Consider the following 22276-nt stretch of genomic DNA (forward strand, 5'->3'; position numbering starts at 1 on the left):
TTATAACAAAACAGAAAGTCAAAGTTCTCCTTTGCAGTTTGTAAAAGAAAATGTCCTTTTAAGCAGGTTTTATTAATCAAAGAAAAGATTGTGGAATAAGGCAAAAGCAAGGTCAGGCAGGCAGAAGTCGGCATCCAAACATAAGCAAAAAGGGTTAAGGCAAAAGGCTTGGTCAGACAGGCAGAAGTCGGTATCCAAATATCAGCAAAAGGGTTAAGGCAATAGGCTTGGTCAGACAGGCAGAAGTCGGTATCCAAATATCAGCAAAAGGGTTAAGGCAAAAGGCTTGGTCAGACAGGCAGAAGTCGGTATCCAAATATCAGCAAAAGGGTTAAGGCAAAAGGCTTGGTCAGGCAGGCAGAAGTCGGTATCAGGAAAACAGATTTTGACAAGGTACTCACAAACTCCAAGGGAAACAAACAAACGGGCCCCGATTCAGATCTCCCGCCGTGGTTTAAAGGCAGGAGCGGCAACGTCATCAGAGGGGTGTGTCGAGAAAGCGTCACGTTGCTAAGCAACGTGACGTCAGTCACACAGAGGAGATCCGGGAGCCGCGGCGACACGGCAATGAACGGACGAAATCATGACACATGTCTTGTTGTTATATTTGGTCAGGGTAATCAGGCAGGCCGTATAGACCTCTCCGATATGGGGAGTTACAGGGATTAAAGTGCTAAGAATAGTACTAATATAAACTCAACCTAGTTACCATGGGTCCCAGACCGCATGTCTTGTTGTTATATTTGGTCAGGGTAATCAGGCAGGCCGTATAGACCTCCCCCGATAGGGGGAGTTAAAGGGATTAAAGTGCTAAGAATAGTACTAATATAAACACAACCTAGTTACCATGGGTCCCAGACCGCATGTCTTGTTGTTATATTTGGTCAGGGTAATCAGGCAGGCCGTATAGACCTCCCCCCGATAGGGGGAGTAAAAGGGATTAAAGTGCTAAGAATAGTACTACTTAACACAACCTAGTTACCATGGGTCCCAGACCCGCATGTCTTGTTGTTATATTTGACAGGGTAATCAGGCAGGCCGTATAGACCTCCCCCGATAGGGTGAGTTACAGGGATTAAAGTGCTAAGAATAGTACTACTTAACACAACCTAGTTACCATGGGTCCCAAACCGCATGTCTTGTTGTTATATTTGGTCAGGGTAATCAGGCAGGCCGTATAGACCTCCCCCGATAGATGGAGTTACAGGGATTAAAGTGCTAAAATATTACTACTTAACAAAACCTAGTTACCATGGGTCCCAACCCGCATGTCTTGTTGTTATATTTGGTCAGGGTAATCAGGCAGCCCGTATAGACCTCCCCCGATAGGGGGAGTTACAGGGATTAAAGTGCTAAGAATAGTACTAATATAAACACAACCTAGTTACCATGGGTCCCAGACCGCATGTCTTGTTGTTATATTTGGTCAGGGTAATCAGGCAGGCCGTATAGACCTCCCCCGATAGGGGGAGTTACAGGGATTAAAGTGCTAAGAATAGTACTACTTAACAAAACCTAGTTACCATGGGTCCCAACCCGCATGTCTTGTTGTTATATTTGGTCAGGGTAATCAGGCAGGCCGTATAGACCTCCCCCGATAGGAGGAGTTACAGGGATTAAAGTGCTAAGAATAGTACTAATATAAACACAACCTGGTTACCATGGGTCCCAGACCGCATGTCTTGTTGTTATATTTGGTCAGTGTAATCAGGCAGGCCGTATAGACCTCCCCTGATAGGGCGAGTTACAGGGATTAAAGTGCTAAGAATAGTACTAATATAAACACAACCTAGTTACCATGGGTCCCAGACCGCATGTCTTGTTGTTATATTTGGTCAGGGTAATCAGGAAGGCCGTATAGACCTCCTCCGATAGGGGGAGTAAAAGGGATTAAAGTGCTAAGAATAGTACTACTTAAAATAACCTAGTTACCATGGGTCCCAGTCCACATGTCTTGTTGTTATATTTGGTCAGGGTAATCAGGCAGGCTGTATAGACCTCCCCCGATAGGGGAGTAACAGGGATTAAAGTGCTAAGAATAGTTCTACTTAACACAACCTAGTTACCATGGATCCCAGACCGCATGTCTTGTTGTTATATTTGGTCAGGGTAATCAGGCAGGCCGTATAGACCTCCCCCGATATGGGGAGTTACAGGGATTAAAGTGCTAAGAATAGTACTAATATAAACTCAACCTAGTTACCATGGGTCCCAGACTGCATGTCTTGTTGTTATATTTGGTCAGGGTAATCAGGCAGGCCGTATAGACCTCCCCCAATAGGGGGAGTTAAAGGGATTAAAGTGCTAAGAATAGTACTAATATAAACACAACCTAGTTACCATGGGTCCCAGACTGCATGTCTTGTTGTTATATTTGGTCAGGGTAATCAGGCAGGCCGTATAGACCTCCCCCCGATAGGGGGAGTAAAAGGGATTAAAGTGCTAAGAATAGTACTACTTAACACAACCTAGTTACCATGGGTCCCAGACCGCATGTCTTGTTGTTATATTTGGTCAGGGTAATCAGGCAGGCCGTATAGACCTCCCCCGATAGGGTGAGTTACAGGGATTAAAGTGCTAAGAATAGTACTACTTAACAAAACCTAGTTACCATGGGTCCCAACCCGCATGTCTTGATGTTATATTTGGTCAGGGTAATCAGGCAGGCTGTATAGACCTCCCCCGATAGGAGGAGTTACAGGGATTAAAGTGCTAAGAATAGTACTAATATAAACACAACCTAGTTACCATGGGTCCCAGACCGCATGTCTTGTTGTTATATTTGGTCAGTGTAATCAGGCAGGCCGTATAGACCTCCCCTGATAGGGCGTGTTACAGGGATTAAAGTGCTAAGAATAGTACTAATATAAACACAACCTAGTTACCATGGGTCCCAGACCGCATGTCTTGTTGTTATATTTGGTCAGGGTAATCAGGAAGGCCGTATAGACCTCCTCCGATAGGGGGAGTTACAGGGATTAAAGTGCTAAGAATAGTACTACTTAACACAACCTAGTTACCATGGGTCCCAGACAGCATGTCTTATTGTTATATTTTGTCAGGGTAATCATGCAGGCCATATAGACCTCCCCAGATAGGGTGAGTTACAGGGATTAAAGTGCTAAGAATAGTACTACTTAACACAACCTAGTAACCATGGGTACCAGACCGCATGTCTTGTTGTTATATTTTGTCAGGGTAATCATGCAGGCCATATAGACCTCCCCCGATAGGGGGAGTTACAGAGATTAAAGTGCTAAGAATAGTACTACTAAACACAACCTAATTATGATGGGTCCCAGACCCCATGTTTTATTATTATACTTTGTCAGGGGTAATCATGCAGGCCATATAGACATCCCCCGATATGGGGAGTAACAGGTATTAAACTGCTAAGAACAGTACTACTTAACACAACCTAGTTACCATGGGTCCCAGACCGCATGTCTTGTTGTGATACTTTGTAAGGGTAATCAGGCAGGCCATATAGACCTCCCCCGATATGGGGAGTAACAGGTATTAAACTGCTAAGAACAGTACTACTTAACACAACCTAGTTACCATGGGTCACAGACCGCATGTCTTGTTGTGATACTTTGTCAGGGTAATCAGGCAGGCCATATAGACCTCCCCTGATATGGGGAGTAACAGGTATTAAACTGCTAAGAACAGTACTACTTAACACAACCTAGTTACCATGGGTCCCAGACCGCATGTCTTGTTGTGATACTTTGTCAGGGTAATCAGGCAGGCCATATAGACCTCCCCCGATATGGGGAGTAACAGGTATTAAACTGCTAAGCACAGTACTACTTAACACAACCTAGTTACCATGGGTACCAGACCGCATGTCTTGTTGTGATACTTTGTCAGGGTAATCAGGCAGGCCATATAGACCTCCCCCGATATGGGGAGTAACAGGTATTAAACTGCTAAGAACAGTACTACTTAACACAACCTAGTTACCATGGGTCACAGACCGCATGTCTTGTTGTGATACTTTGTCAGGGTAATCAGGCAGGCCATATAGACCTCACCCAATAGGGGGAGTAAAAGGGATTAAAGTACTAAGAATACTACTACTTAACACAACCTAGTTACCATGGCCCCAGACCGCATGTCTTATTGTTATACTTTGTCAGGGTAATCATGCAGGCCATATAAACCTCCCCCGATATCGGGACTAAGAGGTATTAAAGTGCTAAGAACAGTACTACTTAACACAACCTAGTTACCATGGGTCCCAGACCACATGTTTTGTTGTTATACTTTGTCAGGGTAATCATGCAGGCCATATAGACCTCCCCCGATAGGGGGAGTAAAAGGGTTTATAGTGCTAAGAATAGTGCTACTAAACACAACCTAATTACCATGGGTCCCAGACCGCATGTCTTGTTGTTATACTTTCTCAGGGTAATCATGCATACCATATAGACCTACACAGATAGGGGGAGTAACATGGATTAAAGTGCTAAGAATAGTACTAATATAAACAAAACCTAGTTACCATGGGTCCCAGACCGCATGTCTTGTTGTTATAATTTGTCAGGGTGATCATGCAGGCCATATAGACCTCCCCCGATAGGGGGAGTTACAGGGATTAAAGTGCTAAAAATAGTACTACTTAACACAACCTAGTTACCATGGCTCCCAGACCACATGTTTTATTATTATACTTTGTAAGGGTAATTATATATCTATCAAATTGATCTATTTATCTTCTATCGATTCTATCTAACTATCATGTATATCTATCTATCAAATCTATCTATCTCGTGGCCAGACTGATTTGAGACAGCCACTTGTGTTTAGGCCAAATTTGAAGTAGGAGGACAGACCAATCATCTTCTTCCATCTCCCTGTTCCAAAAATGCAGCCCATATAGACCTCCCCGATAGGGGGAGTAACAGGTAGTAAACTGCTAAGAATAATACTACTTAACACACCACGGGTCCCAGTCCCAGACCGCATGTCTTATTGTTATACTCTGTCAGGGAAATCATATATCTATCAAATCTATCTATTTATCTATCAAATCTATCTAACTATCAATCGTATCTATCAAATATAAATTGCATCTATTGATCGATGTAATTCGTATCTATCAAATGTATATTGCATCTTTTGATCTATGTAATTCGTATCTATCAAATGTATATTGCATCGATTGATCTATGTAATTCGTATCTATCATCAAATGTATTTTGCATCTATTGATCTATGTAATTTGTATCTATCATATGTATATTGCATCTATTGATCTATTTAATGTATGTATCTAACTATCAAATCTATCTAACTCGTGGTTGTGCAAATGGACTGTTTGCAGTTGCTTGCGGTGCGTTACACGGGGAGTTTGGTCTGTCACTGTGAAGCGGGCGTAACCCTTACACTACTTGATTGATACTACATCATACCTGATGTTTTAAAGCACGTTATTCAAAAAACATTTAGGAATGTTAGGTGATTAATGCACTTTATGGCTTAAAACCAGACTCTGCATCAACTATGTAATTTTCCGTGGGAGTTTTGCCATGGATCCCCATCCGGCATGCCACAGTCCAGGTGTTAGTCCCCTTGAAACAACTTTTCCATCACTATTGTGGCCAGAAAGAGTCCTTGTGGGTTTTAAAGTTCGCCTGCCTATTGAAGTCAATGGTGGTTCACCCGGCTTGCCGGTTCGCGAACAGTAGCGGAAGTTCGAGTCCGCCGTTCGCGAACCGAAATTTTAAGGTTCGCGACATCACTATTCCTTACTGGATTTTGAGAACATTCTAATAACTCCAGATGGTAAAGGAATATATGCAAACAATTTATTATACAAATTTCAAACACCTGTATACATGTACATGATTATTAAAGGAATGTGTCATTTTGTCTTGAAAATTACATAAAGGTAAATGATGCACAGGCACTCTATGTTTTATATATTACTAAAGTTTACAAGTCATAGGAAAACTTTACTGGCCCACTTAATGTTCAATTAAGGGGGGTGCCTATTATTGTATAGTATAATAATGTACTCTGTTAGCATGTGTTCCACTGGATATTGACAGCTGTACATATGGTTATATGGTAAATCTTTAGTGTGTAAATTAACATTTAGATATGTTTTGCAGCCTTCTGAAAAGAACCTCATGTTGATCGACTGATAGCAAAATAAAGGTGTAATCTAACTTTTACTGACGCTATATCATTGTCATGTTTCAATATGAATTTTCTCCTGAACTTTACTGTACATAAACCATTTGAGACAAATCACTTTGCTCAATCTTTATAAACATTAAGCCTAAACAGCGTGTTCAAGAAGAAAAAGGGTCTTAAAGATGAGGTCTTTATTCCAGTTATGTGTTTTCTTTTTTCTTTTCCCCCTATCCTATTGGGTTGAACAGTTTTGAAACGATTAAATTTGTTCACTATCCAAAAAAAAAAAGAAAAAAGAAAAAAAAAAGATAATATCTTTAATACAATGGACATCTAATTTTTAGTAATTGCAAGTTACAGTATTTTCAATAAATATTGATACTATCAGTAAATATGACGCATGCTTCACTGCTTTAAAAATGAAAAAAAAAGCCTTCTGCACGTGGTGTTCCCAGGCGGTCTCCCATCCAGGGACTGACCAGGCCTGGCCCTGCTTAACTTCCAAGATCAGACAGGATCGGGTGCATTCAAGACAGTGTGACGGTAGACACTTAGTGCTTCTTCCCAACGCTTTTTGTTCTTGCTCATGCTGTCATTCACAGTGTGTAAAAAATTGAAGAGTTAAAACGGGGTTAAAATTTAGACGGCAAATATATAAATAAATTAATAAATAGTGCCAGTACAGGCCCAGAATCACTTGCTGACCCATGACAAAAAGTATACATAGATAAAGAGTTTCCTGCCCCTCTTTCTGCCTGCCTGTCTGTCTATCTTTAAAAAAGATAATAATCTTTTACACGTGGTTTCGTTAGATGTGAAAAATGTCTGGGCTGGATCGTGTTGTGAAACCAAAAACATCAAAGAGATTCCTGGAAAAAAGGGAACCGAAGCTCAATGAAAATATCAAGAATGCTAACAGCACTGTATCACAAGCACTTAAAGATATTTATGCCCTAAAAAAGTCATATGCCAGCCTATACAAAAAGATAAATATGACAAGACCATTTGAAGAATATAAAAAGAGAGACAGATGCACTCAGCTGAGACAGAACAAAAGCTGGAAAAACTTCTGTGCCATGTTCATTTTAGGGTGCCACTCAGGGTGCATACTCTTTTAGCACACTATGCTCCTTCACAGAGAAAAAATATCCTGTAGCATATCAGTCTGACCCTGCCCAATGACAGTCCAGCACTGAAATACCAGGCAATTCTTCTCTGAACAAGAGAAACAACAACCCCAGACGATCGTTTCGGCCTTTTGTGGGCCTTCTCAGTGAGGTGCAGTCGCATCTATCTAAGGGCATGTGTGCAAGGAGTCCACGTCTGGTTTCCCCTTTTACTCTTAGGGAGACCCAAGAGCAATTTGCATAAATAGAAAAAGAGAGAGAGATGCACTCAGCTGAGACAGAACAAAAGCTGGAAAAACTTCCGTGCCTTGTTCATTTTAGGGTGCCACTCAAGGTGCATACTCTTTTAGCACACTATGCCCCTTCACAGAGAAAAAATATCCTGTAGCATATCAGTCTGACCCTGCCCAATGACAGTCCAGCACCGAAATACCAGGCAATTATTCTCTGAACAAGAGAAACAACAACCCCAGACGATCGTTTCGGCCTTTTGTGGGCCTCGTCAGTGAGGTGCAGTCGCATCTCTCTAAGGGCATGTGTGCAAGGAGTCCACGTCTGGTTTCCACTTTTACTCTTAGGGAGACCCAAGAGCAATTTGCATAAATATAAAAAGAGAGAGAGATGCACTCAGCTGAGACAGAACAAAAGCTGGAAAAACTTCCATGCCATGTTCATTTTAGGGTGCCACTCAGGGTGCATACTCTTTTAGCACACTATGCCCCTTCACAGAGAAAAAATATCCTGTAGCATGTCAGTCTGACCCTGCCCAATGACAGTCCAGCACCGAAATACCAGGCAATTCTGCTCTGAACAAGAGAAACAACAACACCAGACGATCGTTTCGGCCTTTTGTGGGCCTTGTCAGTGAGGTGCAGTCGCATCTCTCTAAGGGCATGTGTGCAAGGAGTCCACGTCTGGTTTCCCCTTTTACTCATAGGGAGACCCAAGAGCAATTTGCATAAATATAAAAAGAGAGAGAGATGCACTCAGCTGAGACAGAACAAAAGCTGGAAAAACTTCCATGCCAAGTTCATTTTAGGGTGCCACTCAGGGTGCATACTCTTTTAGCACACTATGCCCCTTCACAGAGAAAAAATATCCTGTGGCATATCAGTCTGACCCTGCCCAATGACAGTCCAGCACCGAAATACCAGGCAATTCTTCTCTGAACAAGAGAAACAACAACCCCAGACGATCGTTTCGGCCTTTTGTGGGCCTCGTCAGTGAGGTGCAGTCGCATCTCTCTAAGGGCATGTGTGCAAGGAGTCCACATCTGGTTTCCCCTTTTACTCTTAGGGAGACCCAAGAGCAAATTGCATAAATATATAAAGAGAGAGAGATGCACTCAGCTGAGACAGAACAAAAGCTGGAAAAACTTCAGTGCCATGTTCATTTTAGGGTGCCACTCAGGGTGCATACTCTTTTAGCACACTATACCCCTTCACAGAGAAAAAATATCCTGTAGCATATCAGTCTGACCCTGCCCAATGACAGTCCAGCACCGAAATACCAGGCAATTCTTCTCTGAACAAGAGAAACAACAACCCCAGACGATCGTTTCGGCCTTTTGTGGGCCTCGTCAGTGAGGTGCAGTCGCATCTCTCTAAGGGCATGTGTGCAAGGAGTCCACGTCTGGTTTCCCCTTTTACTCTTAGGGAGACCGAAGAGCAAGAATAAAAGGGGAAACCAGATGTGGACTCCTTGCACACATGCCCTTAGAGAGATGCGACTGCACCTCACTGACGAGGCCCACAAAAGGCCGAAACGATTGTCTGGGGTTGTTGTTTCTCTTGTTCAGAGAAGAATTGCCTGGTATTTCGGTGCTGGACTGTCATTGGGCAGGGTCAGACTGATATGCTACAGGATATTTTTTCTCTGTGAAGGGGCATAGTGTGCTAAAAGAGTATGCACCCTGAGTGGCACCCTAAAATGAACATGGCACGGACGTTTTTCCAGCTTTTGTTCTGTCTCAGCTGAGTGCATCTCTCTCTCTTTTTATATTTATGCAAATTGCTCTTGGGTCTCCCTATGAGTAAAAGGGGAAACCAGATGTGGACTCCTTGCACACATGCCCTTAGAGAGATGTGACTGCACCTCACTGACGAGGCCCACAAAAGGCTGAAACGATCGTCTGGGGTTGTTGTTTCTCTTGTTCAGAGAAGAATTGCCTGGTATTTCGGTGCTGGACTGTCATTGGGCAGGGTCAGACTGATATGCTACAGGATATTTTTTCTCTGTGAAGGGGCATAGTGTACTAAAAGAGTATGCATCCTGAGTGGCACCCTAAAATTAACATGGCACGGAAGTTTTTCCAGCTTTTGTTCTGTCTCAGCTGAGTGCATCTCTCTCTCTTTTTATATTTATGTAAATTGCTCTTGGGTCTCCCTAAGAGTAAAAGGGGAAACCAGACATGGACTCCTTGCACACATGCCCTTAGAGAGATGCGACTGCACCTCACTGACGAGGCCCACAAAAGCTGAAACGATCATCTGGGGTTGTTGTTTCTCTTGTTCAGAGAATAATTGCCTGGTATTTCGGTGCTGGACTGTCATTGGGCAGGGTCAGACTGATATGCTACAGGATATTTTTTCTCTGTGAAGGGGCATAGTGTGCTAAAAGAGTATGCACCCTGAGTGGCACCCTAAAATGAACATGGCAAGGAAGTTTTTCCAGCTTTTGTTCTGTCTCAGCTGAGCGCATCTCTCTCTCTTTTTATAATTAAGACCATTTGAAGATCAGACATCTTTGGAGTTCTTCTCTAAGAAGTCAGACTGTTCCTTGTTTTTGTTTGGTTCCCATAACAAGAAGCATCCTAACAACCTGATTTTTGGCTGAATGTATGATTTTCATGTTCTTGATATGATTGAGCTGGGTTTGGAAAAGCATGTCTCTTTGAAGGATATTAAGAACTGCAAGTGCCCTGAAGGAACAAAACCTATGCTGATATTTGCTGTAGACATGTTTGTATTGAATGAAGATTATAAACGCTTAAAAAGCCTCTTGATTGATTTCTTCAGAGGACCGACTGTCTCTGGTATTCACCTTGCTGGTTTGGAGCACGTCTTACATTTTACAGCAGTGGAGGGAAAGGTCTTATTGCATAGCTACAAGGTATTGATGAATAAATCTGGATGTAGGACACCAAGAATTGAGCTTGAAGACATGGGTCCTAACTTTGATTTTGTTGTAAGAACTCACCTGGCTTCAAATGACCTTTATAGTGGCCATGAAATATCCTAAAGCTCTTAAGGCAAAGAAAAAGAAGAATACCTCTCACAATACTTTTGGCACAAAATATGGCCGTATCCATATGCAAAAGCAGGACCTAAGTAAATTGAAGACTCGCAAGGTTAAATGGCTAAAGAAGAGATGTGCAGAAAAGATGGCAACAGAGGCTGAAGACATAAATGCAAAGAAGATAAAGCAGAATTAGGCAGATGAGTTTTGGCACTTGTCATTATTAATACCAGATGCTTTTGCAAAGCATTTATATATATATGCTCTGTTAATGGACTCTTGTTGAATGACTGTTCCCAGGTGACATCTGGGTCAACCATAAACAAAAAATATGCAGCACAATTCTGAGAAAAAATGATTTTATGTGATTCTCGGATCCATTTAAAACTTATTTCTGGTTTGTTATGGAATTGCTTACTGGATTTTGAGAACATTCTAATAACTCCAGATGTTAAAGGAATATATGCAAACAATTTATTATACACATTTCAAACACCTGTATACATGTACATGATTATTAAAGGAATTTGTAATTTTGTCTTGAAAATCACATAAAGGTAAATGATGCACAGGCAGTATAGTATAGTATAGTATAATAATGTACTCTGTTAGCATGTGTTCCACTGGATATTTACAGCTGTACATATGGTTATATGGTAAATCTTTAGTGTGTAAATTAACATTTAGATATGTTTTGCAGCCTTCTGAAAAGAACCTCATGTTGATCGACTGATAGAAAAATAAAGGTGTAATCTAACTTTTACTGACGCTATATCATTGTCATGTTTCAATATTAATTTTCTCCTGAACTTTACTGTACATAAACCATTTGAGACAAAACACTTTGCTCAATCTTTATAAACATTAAGCCTAAACAGTGTGTTCAAGAAGAAAAAGGGTCTTAAAGATGAGGTCTTTATTCCAGTAATGTGTTTTCTTTTTTCTTTTACCCCTATCCTATTGGGTTGAACAGTTTTGAAAACATTAAATTTGTTCACTATCCAAAAAAAAGAAAAAGATAATTTTCTTTAATACAATGGACATCTAATTTTTGGTAATTGAAAGATACAGTTGTTTCAATGAATATTGCTACTATCAGTAAATATGACGCATGCTTCACTGCTTTAAAAATGAAAAAAAAAAAAGCCTACCGCAGCAGGTGTTCCCAGACGCTCTCCCATCTAGGTACTGACCAGGCCTGGCTCTGCTTAACTTCCAAGATCAGACGGGATCGAGTGCCTTCAAGGCAGTGTGGAGGTAGACACTTAGTGCTTCTTCCCAGCGCTTTTTGTTCTTGCTCATGCTGTCATTCACAGTCTGTAAAAAATTGAAGGGTTAAAACGGGGTTAAAATTTAGATGGCAAATATATAAATAAATTAATAAATAGTGCCAGTACAGGCCCAGAATCACTTGCTGACCCATGACAAAAAGTATACATAGATAAAGAGTTTCCTGCCCCTCTTTCTGCCTGCCTGTCTGTCTATCTTTAAAAAAGATAATAATCTTTTACACGTGGTTTCGTTAGATGTGAAAATTGTCTGAGCTGGATCGTGTTGTGAAACCAAAAACATCAAAGAGATTCCTGGAAAAAAGGGAACCGAAGCTCAATGAAAATACCAAGAATGCCATCCTTTTTAAGGGAGGGAATGCTAACAGCAGTGTATCACAAGCACTTAACGATCTTTATGCCCTAAAATAGCCGTATGCCGTCCTATACAAAAAAGATAAATATGACAAGACCATTTGAAGATCAGACATCTTTGGAGTTCTTCTCTAAGAAGTCAGACTGTTCCTTGTTTTTGTTTGGTTCCCATAACAAGAAGCGTCCTAACAACCTGATTTTTGGCAGCATGTATGATTTTCATGTTCTTGATATGATTGAGCTGGGTGTGGAAAAGCATGTCTCTTTGAAGGATATTAAGAACTGCAAGTGCCCTGAAGGAACAAAACCTATGCTGATATTTGCTGGAGACATGTTTGTATTGAATGAAGATTATAAACACTTAAAAAGCCTCTTGATTGATTTCTTCAGAGGAACGACTGTCTCTGGTATTCGCTCTGCTGGTTTGGAGCACGTCTTACATTTTACAGCAGTGGAGGGAAAGGTCTTATTGCGTAGCTACAAGGTATTGATGAAGAAATCTGGATGTAGGACACCAAGAATTGAGCTTGAAGACATGGGTCCTAACTTTAATTTTGTTGTAAGAAGAACTCACCTGACTTCAGATGACCTTTATAAAGTGGCCATGAAACATCCTAAAGCTCTTAAGGCAAAGAAAAAGAAGAATATCTCTCACAATACTTTTGGCACAAAATATGGCCGTATCCATATGCAAAAGCAGGACCTAAGTAAATTGAGGACTCGCAAGGTTAAAGGGCTAAAGAAGAGATGTGCAGAAAAGATGGCAACAGAGGCTGAAGACATAAATGCAAAGAAGATAAAGCAGAATTAGGCAGATGAGTGTTGGCACTTGTCATTATTAATACCAGATGCTTTTGCAAAGCATTTATATATATGCTCTGTTACTGGACTCTTGTTGAATGACTGTTCCCAGGTGACATCTGGGTCAACCATAAACAAAAAACATGCGGCACAATTCTGAGAAAAAATGATTTTATGTGATTCTCAGATCCATTTAAAACTTATTTCTGGTTTGTTATGGAATTGCTTACTGGATTTTGAGAACATTCTAATAACTCCAGATGTTAAAGGAATATATGCAAACAATTTATTATACACATTTCAAACACCTGTATACATGTACATGATTATTAAAGGAATTTGTAATTTTGTCTTGAAAATCACATAAAGGTAAATGATGCACAGGTACGCTATGTTTTATATATTACTATAGTTTACAAGTCATAGGAAAACTTTACTGGCCCACTTAATGTTCAATTAAGGGGGTGCCTATTATTGTATAGCATAATAATGTACTCTGTTAGCATGTGTTCCACTGGATATTTACAGCTGTACATATGGTTATATGGTAAATCTTTAGTGTGTAAATTAACATCTAGATATGTTTTGCAGCCTTCTGAAAAGAACCTCATGTTGATCGACTGATAGAAAAATAAAGGTGTAATCTAACTTTTACTGACGCTATATCATTGTCATATTTCAATATTAATTTTCTCCTGAACTTTACTGTACATAAACCATTTGAGACAAAACACTTTGCTCAATCTTTATAAACATTAAGCCTAAACAGTGTGTTCAAGAAGAAAAAGAGTCTTAAAGATGGGGTCTTTATTCCAGTAATGTGTTTTCTTTTTTCTTTTACCCCTATCCTATTGGGTTGAACAGTTTTGAAAACATTAAATTTGTTCACTATCCAAAAAAAAAAAGAGATAATTATCTTTAATACAATGGACATCTAATTTTTGGTAATTGAAAGATACAGTTGTTTCAATGAATATTGCTACTATCAGTAAATATGACGCATGCTTCACTGCTTTAAAAATGAAAAAAAAAGCCTACTGCAGCATGTGTTCCCAGACGCTCTCCCATCTAGGTACTGACCAGGCCTGGCCCTGCTTAACTTCCAAGATCAGATGGGATCGGGTGCATTCAAGGCAGTGTGGCGGTAGACACTTAGTGCTTCTTCCCAACGCTTTTTGTTCTTGCTCATGCTGTCATTCACAGTCTGTAAAAAATTGAAGAGTTAAAACGGGGTTAAAATTTAGATGGCAAATATATAAATAAATTAATAAATAGTGCCAGTACAGGCCCAGAATCACTTGCTGACCCATGACAAAAAGTATACATAGATACAGAGTTTCCTGCCCCTCTTTCTGCCTGCCTGCCTGTCTATCTTTACAAAAGATAATTATCTTTTACATGTGGTTTCATTAGATGTGAAAAATGTCTGGGCGGGATCGTGCTGGGAAACCAAAAACATCAAAGAGATTCCTGGAAAAAAGGGATCCGAAGCTCAATGAAAATATCAAGAATGCCATCCTTGTTAAGGGAGGGAATGCTAACAGCACTGTATCACAAGCACTTAAAGAAATTTATGCCCTAAAAAAGCCGTATGCCATCCTATACAAAAAGAAAAATATGACAAGGCCATTTGAAGATCAGACATCTTTGGAGTTCTTCTCTAAGAAGTCAGACTGTTCCTTGTTTTTGTTTGGTTCCCATAACAAGAAGCGTCCTAACAACCTGATTTTTGGCAGCATGTATGATTTTCATGTTCTTGATATGATTGAGCTGGGTTTGGAAAAGCATGTCTCTTTGAAGGATATTAAGAACTGCAAGTGCCCTGAAGGAACAAAACCTATGCTGATATTTGCTGGAGACATGTTTGTATTGAATGAATATTATAAACGCTTAAAAAGCCTCTTGATTGATTTCTTTAGAGGACCAACTGTCTCTGGTATTCGCCTTGCTGGTTTGGAGCACGTCTTCCAGTGGAGGGAAATGTCTTATTGCGTAACTACAAGGTATTGATGAAGAAATCTGGATGTAGGACACCAAGAATTGAGCTTGAAGACATGGGTCCTAACTTTGATTTTGTTGTAAGAAGAACTCACCTGGCTTCAGATGACCTTTATAAAGTGGCCATGAAACGTCCTAAAGCTCTTAAGGCAAAGAAAAAGAAGAATATCTCGCACAATATTTTTGGCACAAAATATGGCCGTATCCATATGCAAAAGCAGGACCTAAGTAAATTGAGGACTTATTCTGGTTTGTTATGGAATTGCTTACTGGATTTTGAGAACATTCTAATAACTCCAGATGTTAAAGGAATATATGCAAACAATTTATTATACACATTTCAAACACCTGTATACATGTACATAATTATTAAAGAAATGTGTCATTTTGTCTTGAAAATCACATAAAGGTAAATGATGCACAGGCACGCTATGTTTTATATATTACTATAGTTTACAAGTCATAGGAAAACTTTACTGGCCCACTTAATGTTCAATTAAGGGGGTGCCTATTATTGTATGGTATAATAATGTACTCTGTTAGCATGTGTTCCACTGGATATTTACAGCTGTACATATGGTTATATGGTAAATCTTTAGTGTGTAAATTAACATTTAGATATGTTTTGCAGCCTTCTGAAAAGAACCTCATGTTGATCGACTGATATAAAAATAAAGGTGTAATCTAACTTTTACTGACGCTATATCATTGTCATGTTTCAATATTAATTTTCTCCTGAACTTTACTGTACATAAACCATTTGAGACAAAACACTTTGCTCAATCTTTATAAACATTAAGCCTAAACAGTGTGTTCAAGAAGAAAAATGGTCTTAAAGATGAGGTCTTTATTCCAGTAATGTGTTTTCTTTTTTCTTTTACCCCTATCCTATTGGGTTGAACAGTTTTGAAAACATTAAATTTGTTCACTATCCAAAAAAAAAAAAAAATAATTATCTTTAATACAATGGACATCTAATTTTTGGTAATTGAAAGATACAATTGTTTCAATGAATATTGCTACTATCAGTAGATATGACGCATGCTTCACTGCTTTAAAAATGAAAAAAAAGCCTACCACAGCATGTGTTCCCAGACGCTCTCCCATCTAGGTACTGACCAGGCCTGGCCCTGCTTAACTTCCAAGATCAGACGGGATCGGGTGCATTCAAGGCAGTGTGGCGGTAGACACTTAGTGCTTCTTCCCAACGCTTTTTGTTCTTGCTCATGCTGTCATTCACAGTCTGTAAAAAATTGAAGAGTTAAAATGGGGTTAAAATTTAGATGGCAAATATATAAATAAATTAATAAATAGTGCCAGTACAGGCCCAGAATCACTTGCTGACCCATGACAAAAAGTATACATAGATACAGAGTCTCCTGCCCCTCTTTCTGCCTGCCTGCCTGTCTATCTTTACAAAAGATAATTATCTTTTACACGTGGTTTCATTAGATGTGAAAAATGTCTGGGCTGGATCGTGTTTTGAAACCAAAAACATCAAAGAGATTCCTGGAAAAAAGGGATTCGAAGCTCAATGAAAATACCAAGAATGCCATCCTTGTTAAGGGAGGGAATGCTAACAGCACTGTATCACAAGCACTTAAAGATATTTATGCCCTAAAAAAGCTGTATGCCGTCCTATACAAAAAGAAAAATATGACAAGACCATTTGAAGATCAGACATCTTTGGAGTTCGTCTCTAAGAAGTCAGACTGTTCCTTGTTTTTGTTTGGTTCCCATAACAAGAAGCGTCCTAACAACCTGATTTTTGGCAGCATGTATGATTTTCATGTTCTTGATATGATTGAGCTGGGTGTGGAAAAGCATGTCTCTTTGAAGGATATTAAGAACTGCAAGTGCCCTGAAGGAACAAAACCTATGCTGATATTTGCTGGAGACATGTTTGTATTGAATGAATATTATAAACGCTTAAAAAGCCTCTTGATTGATTTCTTTAGTTGACCAACTGTCTCTGGTATTCGCCTTGCTGGTTTGGAGCACGTCTTCCAGTGGAGGGAAATGTCTTATTGCGTAACTACAAGGTATTGATGAAGAAATCTGGATGTAGGACACCAAGAATTGAGCTTGAAGACATGGGTCCTAACTTTGATTTTGTTGTAAGAAGAACTCACCTGGCTTCAGATGACCTTTATAAAGTGGCCATGAAACGTCCTAAAGCTCTTAAGGCAAAGAAAAAGAAGAATATCTCTCACAATATTTTTGGCACAAAATATGGCCGTATCCATATGCAAAAGCAGGACCTAAGTAAATTGAGGACTTATTCTGGTTTGTTATGGAATTGCTTACTGGATTTTGAGAACATTCTAATAACTCCAGATGTTAAAGGAATATATGCAAACAATTTATTATACACATTTCAAACACCTGTATACATGTACATAATTATTAAAGGAATGTGTCATTTTGTCTTGAAAATCACATAAAGGTAAATGATGCACAGGCACGCTAGGTTTTATATATTACTATAGTTTACAAGTCATAGGAAAACGCTACTGGCCCACTTAATTTTCAATTAAGGGGGGGTGCCTATTATTGTATAGTATAATAATGTACTCTGTTAGCATTTGTTCCACTGGATATTGACAGCTGTACATATGGTTATATGCAGTGGCGGCTCATGGGTTATTTAAATGGGGGTTCACAATGCATACATTTTGGGAAATTAAATTTACATTTACGACTAAAAAGTAAAGTGTAATATTATGCAGGTTTCCTGCCTATCTGCAGCAGTTAAATATAGGAGTCAGGGATAAAATAAGAAAGTAAAATGTAATAATATGCAGCGCTGCCACTTACCATGCAGTAATAAAATATTGCAGTGTCACCTACTGTCCAGTGTCCTAATCATATTAACCCCAGAAGAGTCATTGACCATCCTGGGTGCTAAATGCAGTACCTACAGCACAGTCACCTTACATTATCATATAATGGACCTGCAGGGATAACCAGCCTGAGAGTGTGAAAGCTGTGCCAGCAATGCAGTAGCCATGAAGTTCCTAGTGATAGTGCAGTGTTAGGCTTATTCTGTGAGTTCATATCTAAGACGTGTGGAGATCCATGTGCAGAACACTAACACACAGACAGATACAGACAGACACTAACACAAAGACACACAATGGCATACACACACATACAGACACACACTGGCATACACACACACACAGACCCACACTGGCATACACACACACACAGAACCACACAGGCAGACACACATACAGACACACACTGGTATACACACATACAGACACACACTGGTATACACATACATACAGACACACACAAAGAGACACTTGCACACAGTCACATACAGGCATACATAGACAGACAGACTAACACACACAGGCATACACACACAGAGACTCACTAACACACACAAAGAAACTAACACACACAAAGACACATACAGGCATACAGTCATTTACACACACTAACACACAGGCACAGACAGACAGACACTTAACACACACAGGCATACACACACAGAGAGACACTAACACATACAAAGACACTAAAACACAGAGACACACACAGGCATACACACATACATACAGACATACAGACATACGCTAACACACAGACAGACACTAACACACAGACAGACGCTAACATACACAGGCATACACACACAGACAAACACTAACACACACAAAGACACTTACACACACAGAGACACACAGGCATACACACACCTAGAGACACACATAAACATACAGACACACACTAACACAAAGGCATACGCACACACACAATCTAACGGAAAAAAAGTTCTGCTGCACTGCAAATATTTAAATCACTACAAAAAGAGTATGCCGTAAGATAGCAGACAGAACCAGGCCAGCATTGCATGCATTTAACCAATATGACTAGTTTGCAGATGTTTAAGGGAAGCCACTAACAAAACCCACAATACAGTGTAACCCCAAATTTTTAATACATTTGGCAAATACCATATAAACACACAAGGAGAAGGAGCTCTTTTAAAAGCTGCCTCCTAGGGCTCAGTACAAGCATTTTTTAGACCCCCTTACACGCAAAAGTAAGAGAAATGGTTTGGGGGGAAGGTTGAAGAAGTAATACTGTTCAGTTAACATTATCTGAAATATCAGCAAAGATGGAAATTAACATTTCCCTTCAGCTGCCATCTACAAACACCTGCAATGAAATGTAGCTGCTTGGTGCATATAAACAAAATGTGTTTTTTTGTAGGATAGTGAGCACCATTCTTAACAAGCATTTATGTGACAGTCAATGCTATAGGCATTTTAAGGCAAACTCAGCCAGTAAATTACATACAGATTTTATTTAGTAAGACTGATCAGGTCTGATCCAGATGTGCTTTTGTAATAGAACAGGGCCTATTTGTGCATATTGCATAAGGGTTTTATAGTTTTTCTTTATTTTAAATAAAAATAATGGATTCAGATTTAGGGTAATAGATCTGCTGTTAACAGGATACAGGTTTATCTGTAACATATATATATATATATATATATATATATATATATACATACTGTGACAGACCCTTCTGTCAGTACTGAAAGAGTTAACTTTGTTCAGCTTTAAGAAGCTATTTTCTAAAGACAGGGTTGCTGGCATCAGCTATTGTGTGCTGTAATTAAGTTTAGTGATAAACATTCACATTGTTTAATCACATCCAGAGAGCAGACGCCCAAGTGATAAGAAAGGCTCAAGTGTGTCCTGTGTTTAACCCCTTAACGACCAAGGACGTGCAGGGTACGTCCTCAAAAAAAAAGGCAGTTAATGCCTGAGAACGTACCCTGCACGTCCTCGGTGTGGAAAGCAGCTGGAAGCGATCCTGCTCGCTTCCAGCTGCTTTCCGGTTATTGCAGTGATGCCTCGATATGGAGGCATCCTGCAATAACCCTGCATGGCCATCCGATGCAGAGAGAGCCACTCTGTGGCCCTCTCTGCACCGGACATCGGTGGCCGGTAACGTTGGTGGGTGGGAGCTGACTTGGGAGGCGGGTGGGCGGCCATCGCTGGGCCGTATAAGGTGGAGGGGGGCGGGATCGGGGCCGGAGCTGACGGGGGCGCGCACGGGCGCACGCGTGCACAGAGGGTGGCGGGCGGGCGCGTGCACGGGGCGGGAGCGGGTGGGAACCGCTATACTACAGAAAATTTGATTGTAACTGTGGGGGAAAAGGGAAAATTTTTAAAAAAAATAAACTTCAGTAAAAGGGATCTTGGAGGGGTGGGGTTTGTTCTTGGGTGTGGGGGGAGCTACACTACAGAAAAAGGGATTTTTCTTAAAAAAAAGCACATTTTTGTTCTAAACTGGGTACTGGCAGACAGCTGCCAGTACCCAAGATGGCGCCCATTAAGGCAGAGGGGGAGGGTTAGAGAGCTGTTTGGTGGGGGATCTGTGAGGTTGGGGGCTAAGGGGGGATCCTACACAGCAGCATATGTAAATATGCTAAAAAAAAAACCTCAAAAAAGCCCAAATATACCTTTTATTTTAGTACTGGCAGAGTTTCTGCCAGTACTTAAGATGGCGGGGACAATTGTGGGGTGGGGGAGGGAAGAGAGCTATTTGGGAGGCATCAGGGGGTCTGATGTTTCAGGTGGGAGGCTGAGCTCTACACTAAAGCTAAAATTAACCCTGCAAGTTCCCTACAAGCTACATAATTAACCCCTTCACTGCTAGACATAATACACGCGTGATGCACAGCAGCATTTAGCGGCCTTCTAATTACCAAAAAGCATCGCCAAAGCCATATATGTCTGCTATTTCTGAACAAAGGGGATCCCAGAGAAACATTTACAACCATTTGTGCCATAATTGCATAAGCTGTTTGTAAATGATTTCAGTGAGAAACCTAAAATTGTGAAAAAGTTAACGTTATTTTTTTATTTGATTGCATTTGGCGGTGAAATGGTGGCATGAAATATACCAAAATGGGCCTAGATCAATAGTTGGGGTTGTCTACTACACTACACTAAAGCTAAAATTACCCCAAAATGCTCCCTACATGCTCCCTAATTAACCCCTTCATTGCTGGGCATAATACACGTGTGGTGCGCAGTGGCATTTAGCGGCCTTCTAATTACCAAAAAGCAATGCTAAAGCCATATATGTCTGCTATTTCTGAACAAAGGGGATCCCAGAGAAGAATTTACAACCATTTATGCCATAATTGCACAAGCGGTTTGCAAATAATTTCAGTGAGAAACCAAAAGTTTGTAAAAAATTTGTAAAAAAGTGAACGATTTTTTGTATTTGATCGCATTTGGCGGTAAAATGGTGGCATGAAATATACCAAAATGGGCCTAGATCAATACTTTGGGTTGTCTACTAAAAAAAAATATATACATATCAATGGATATTCAGAGATTCCTGAAAGATATTAGTGTTCTAATGTAACTAGCACTAATTTTGAAAAAAAATGGTTTGGAAATAGCAAAGTGCTACTTGTATTTATGGCCCTATAAGTTACAAAAAAAGCAAAGAACATGTAAACATTTGGTATTTCTAAACTCAGGATAAAATTTTGAAACTATTTAGCATGGGTGTTTTTTGGTGGTTGTAGATATGTAACAGATTTTGGGGGTCAAAGTTAGAAAAAATGTGTTTTTTTCGATTTTTTCCTCATATTTTATATTTGTTTTTATAGTAAATGATAAGATATGATGAAAATAATGGTATCTTTAGAAAGTCCATTTAATGGCGAGAAAAACGGTATATAATATGTGTGGGTACAGTAAATGAGTAAGAGGAAAATTACAGCTAAACACAAACACCGCAGAAATGTAAAAATAGCCTTGGTCCCAAACGGACAGAAAATGGAAAAGTGCTGTGGTCATTAAGGGGTTAACTTGTTTATCTGCTTAAGTAATGTAATTCTATTGTGGCCTGTCAAAGGGCATTTTCCCTCTATCTAATGTACAATACACTTTCAACCCCCCATCTGGGGTCAGACCTGCATAAATACTGGGCATATAGCCTTCAATAAAACACATTCTGTTTTTACCTTCAATGTGGAGCCTGGTCTCATGTTTGAGGGGGGAACTGGTTGGGTTGTGAATTACTGATCCCATATTCAGGACATCGTTCATCTGGTATTAACCCTTGGTATCCTGTTGGTACCGTAACAATTGGTGGCAAGCGACGGGATGAGCCTTATCGCCCAGAAGAGCAACTACACATCCAGACTTAATGGGAATACCGTATGAAAGGCTAAAAAGAGCTACCCTTAAAGACCTGCTAGAACAACGGGGCCAACAAACCAGTAACCTCAGGAAGAGGGAGATTATTACAAGACTGACCGAGATGGACGGAGTACCAGG

General features: G+C 40.0%; 1 protein-coding gene and 7 pseudogenes across 1 annotated transcript; 4 read left to right on the plus strand and 4 right to left on the minus strand.

The window, feature by feature from the left end:
* Positions 1-6574: 6574 nt before the first annotated feature.
* Positions 6575-6693, minus strand: LOC128654844 (uncharacterized; annotated as a pseudogene).
* A 272-nt stretch (positions 6694-6965) lies between these two features.
* LOC128651753 (ribosome production factor 2 homolog) lies at positions 6966-10704 on the plus strand (annotated as a pseudogene).
* Positions 10705-11652: 948 nt separating this feature from the next.
* LOC128654853 (uncharacterized) lies at positions 11653-11771 on the minus strand (annotated as a pseudogene).
* A 444-nt stretch (positions 11772-12215) lies between these two features.
* LOC128651754 (ribosome production factor 2 homolog) lies at positions 12216-12988 on the plus strand. Its single transcript, XM_053704738.1, has one exon. It carries the CDS (start codon positions 12240-12242, stop codon positions 12960-12962), a length of 723 nt encoding a protein of 240 aa, XP_053560713.1. The 5' UTR covers positions 12216-12239; the 3' UTR covers positions 12963-12988.
* Positions 12989-13983: 995 nt separating this feature from the next.
* Positions 13984-14102, minus strand: LOC128654836 (uncharacterized; annotated as a pseudogene).
* Positions 14103-14374: 272 nt separating this feature from the next.
* Positions 14375-15357, plus strand: LOC128652411 (ribosome production factor 2 homolog; annotated as a pseudogene).
* A 663-nt stretch (positions 15358-16020) lies between these two features.
* Positions 16021-16139, minus strand: LOC128654831 (uncharacterized; annotated as a pseudogene).
* Positions 16140-16411: 272 nt separating this feature from the next.
* LOC128652413 (ribosome production factor 2 homolog) lies at positions 16412-17394 on the plus strand (annotated as a pseudogene).
* The last annotated feature ends 4882 nt before the right edge of the window (positions 17395-22276 follow it).

Source organism: Bombina bombina, chromosome 3 (assembly GCF_027579735.1).
Source record: "Bombina bombina isolate aBomBom1 chromosome 3, aBomBom1.pri, whole genome shotgun sequence".
Classification (NCBI taxonomy): Eukaryota; Metazoa; Chordata; class Amphibia; order Anura; family Bombinatoridae; genus Bombina; species Bombina bombina.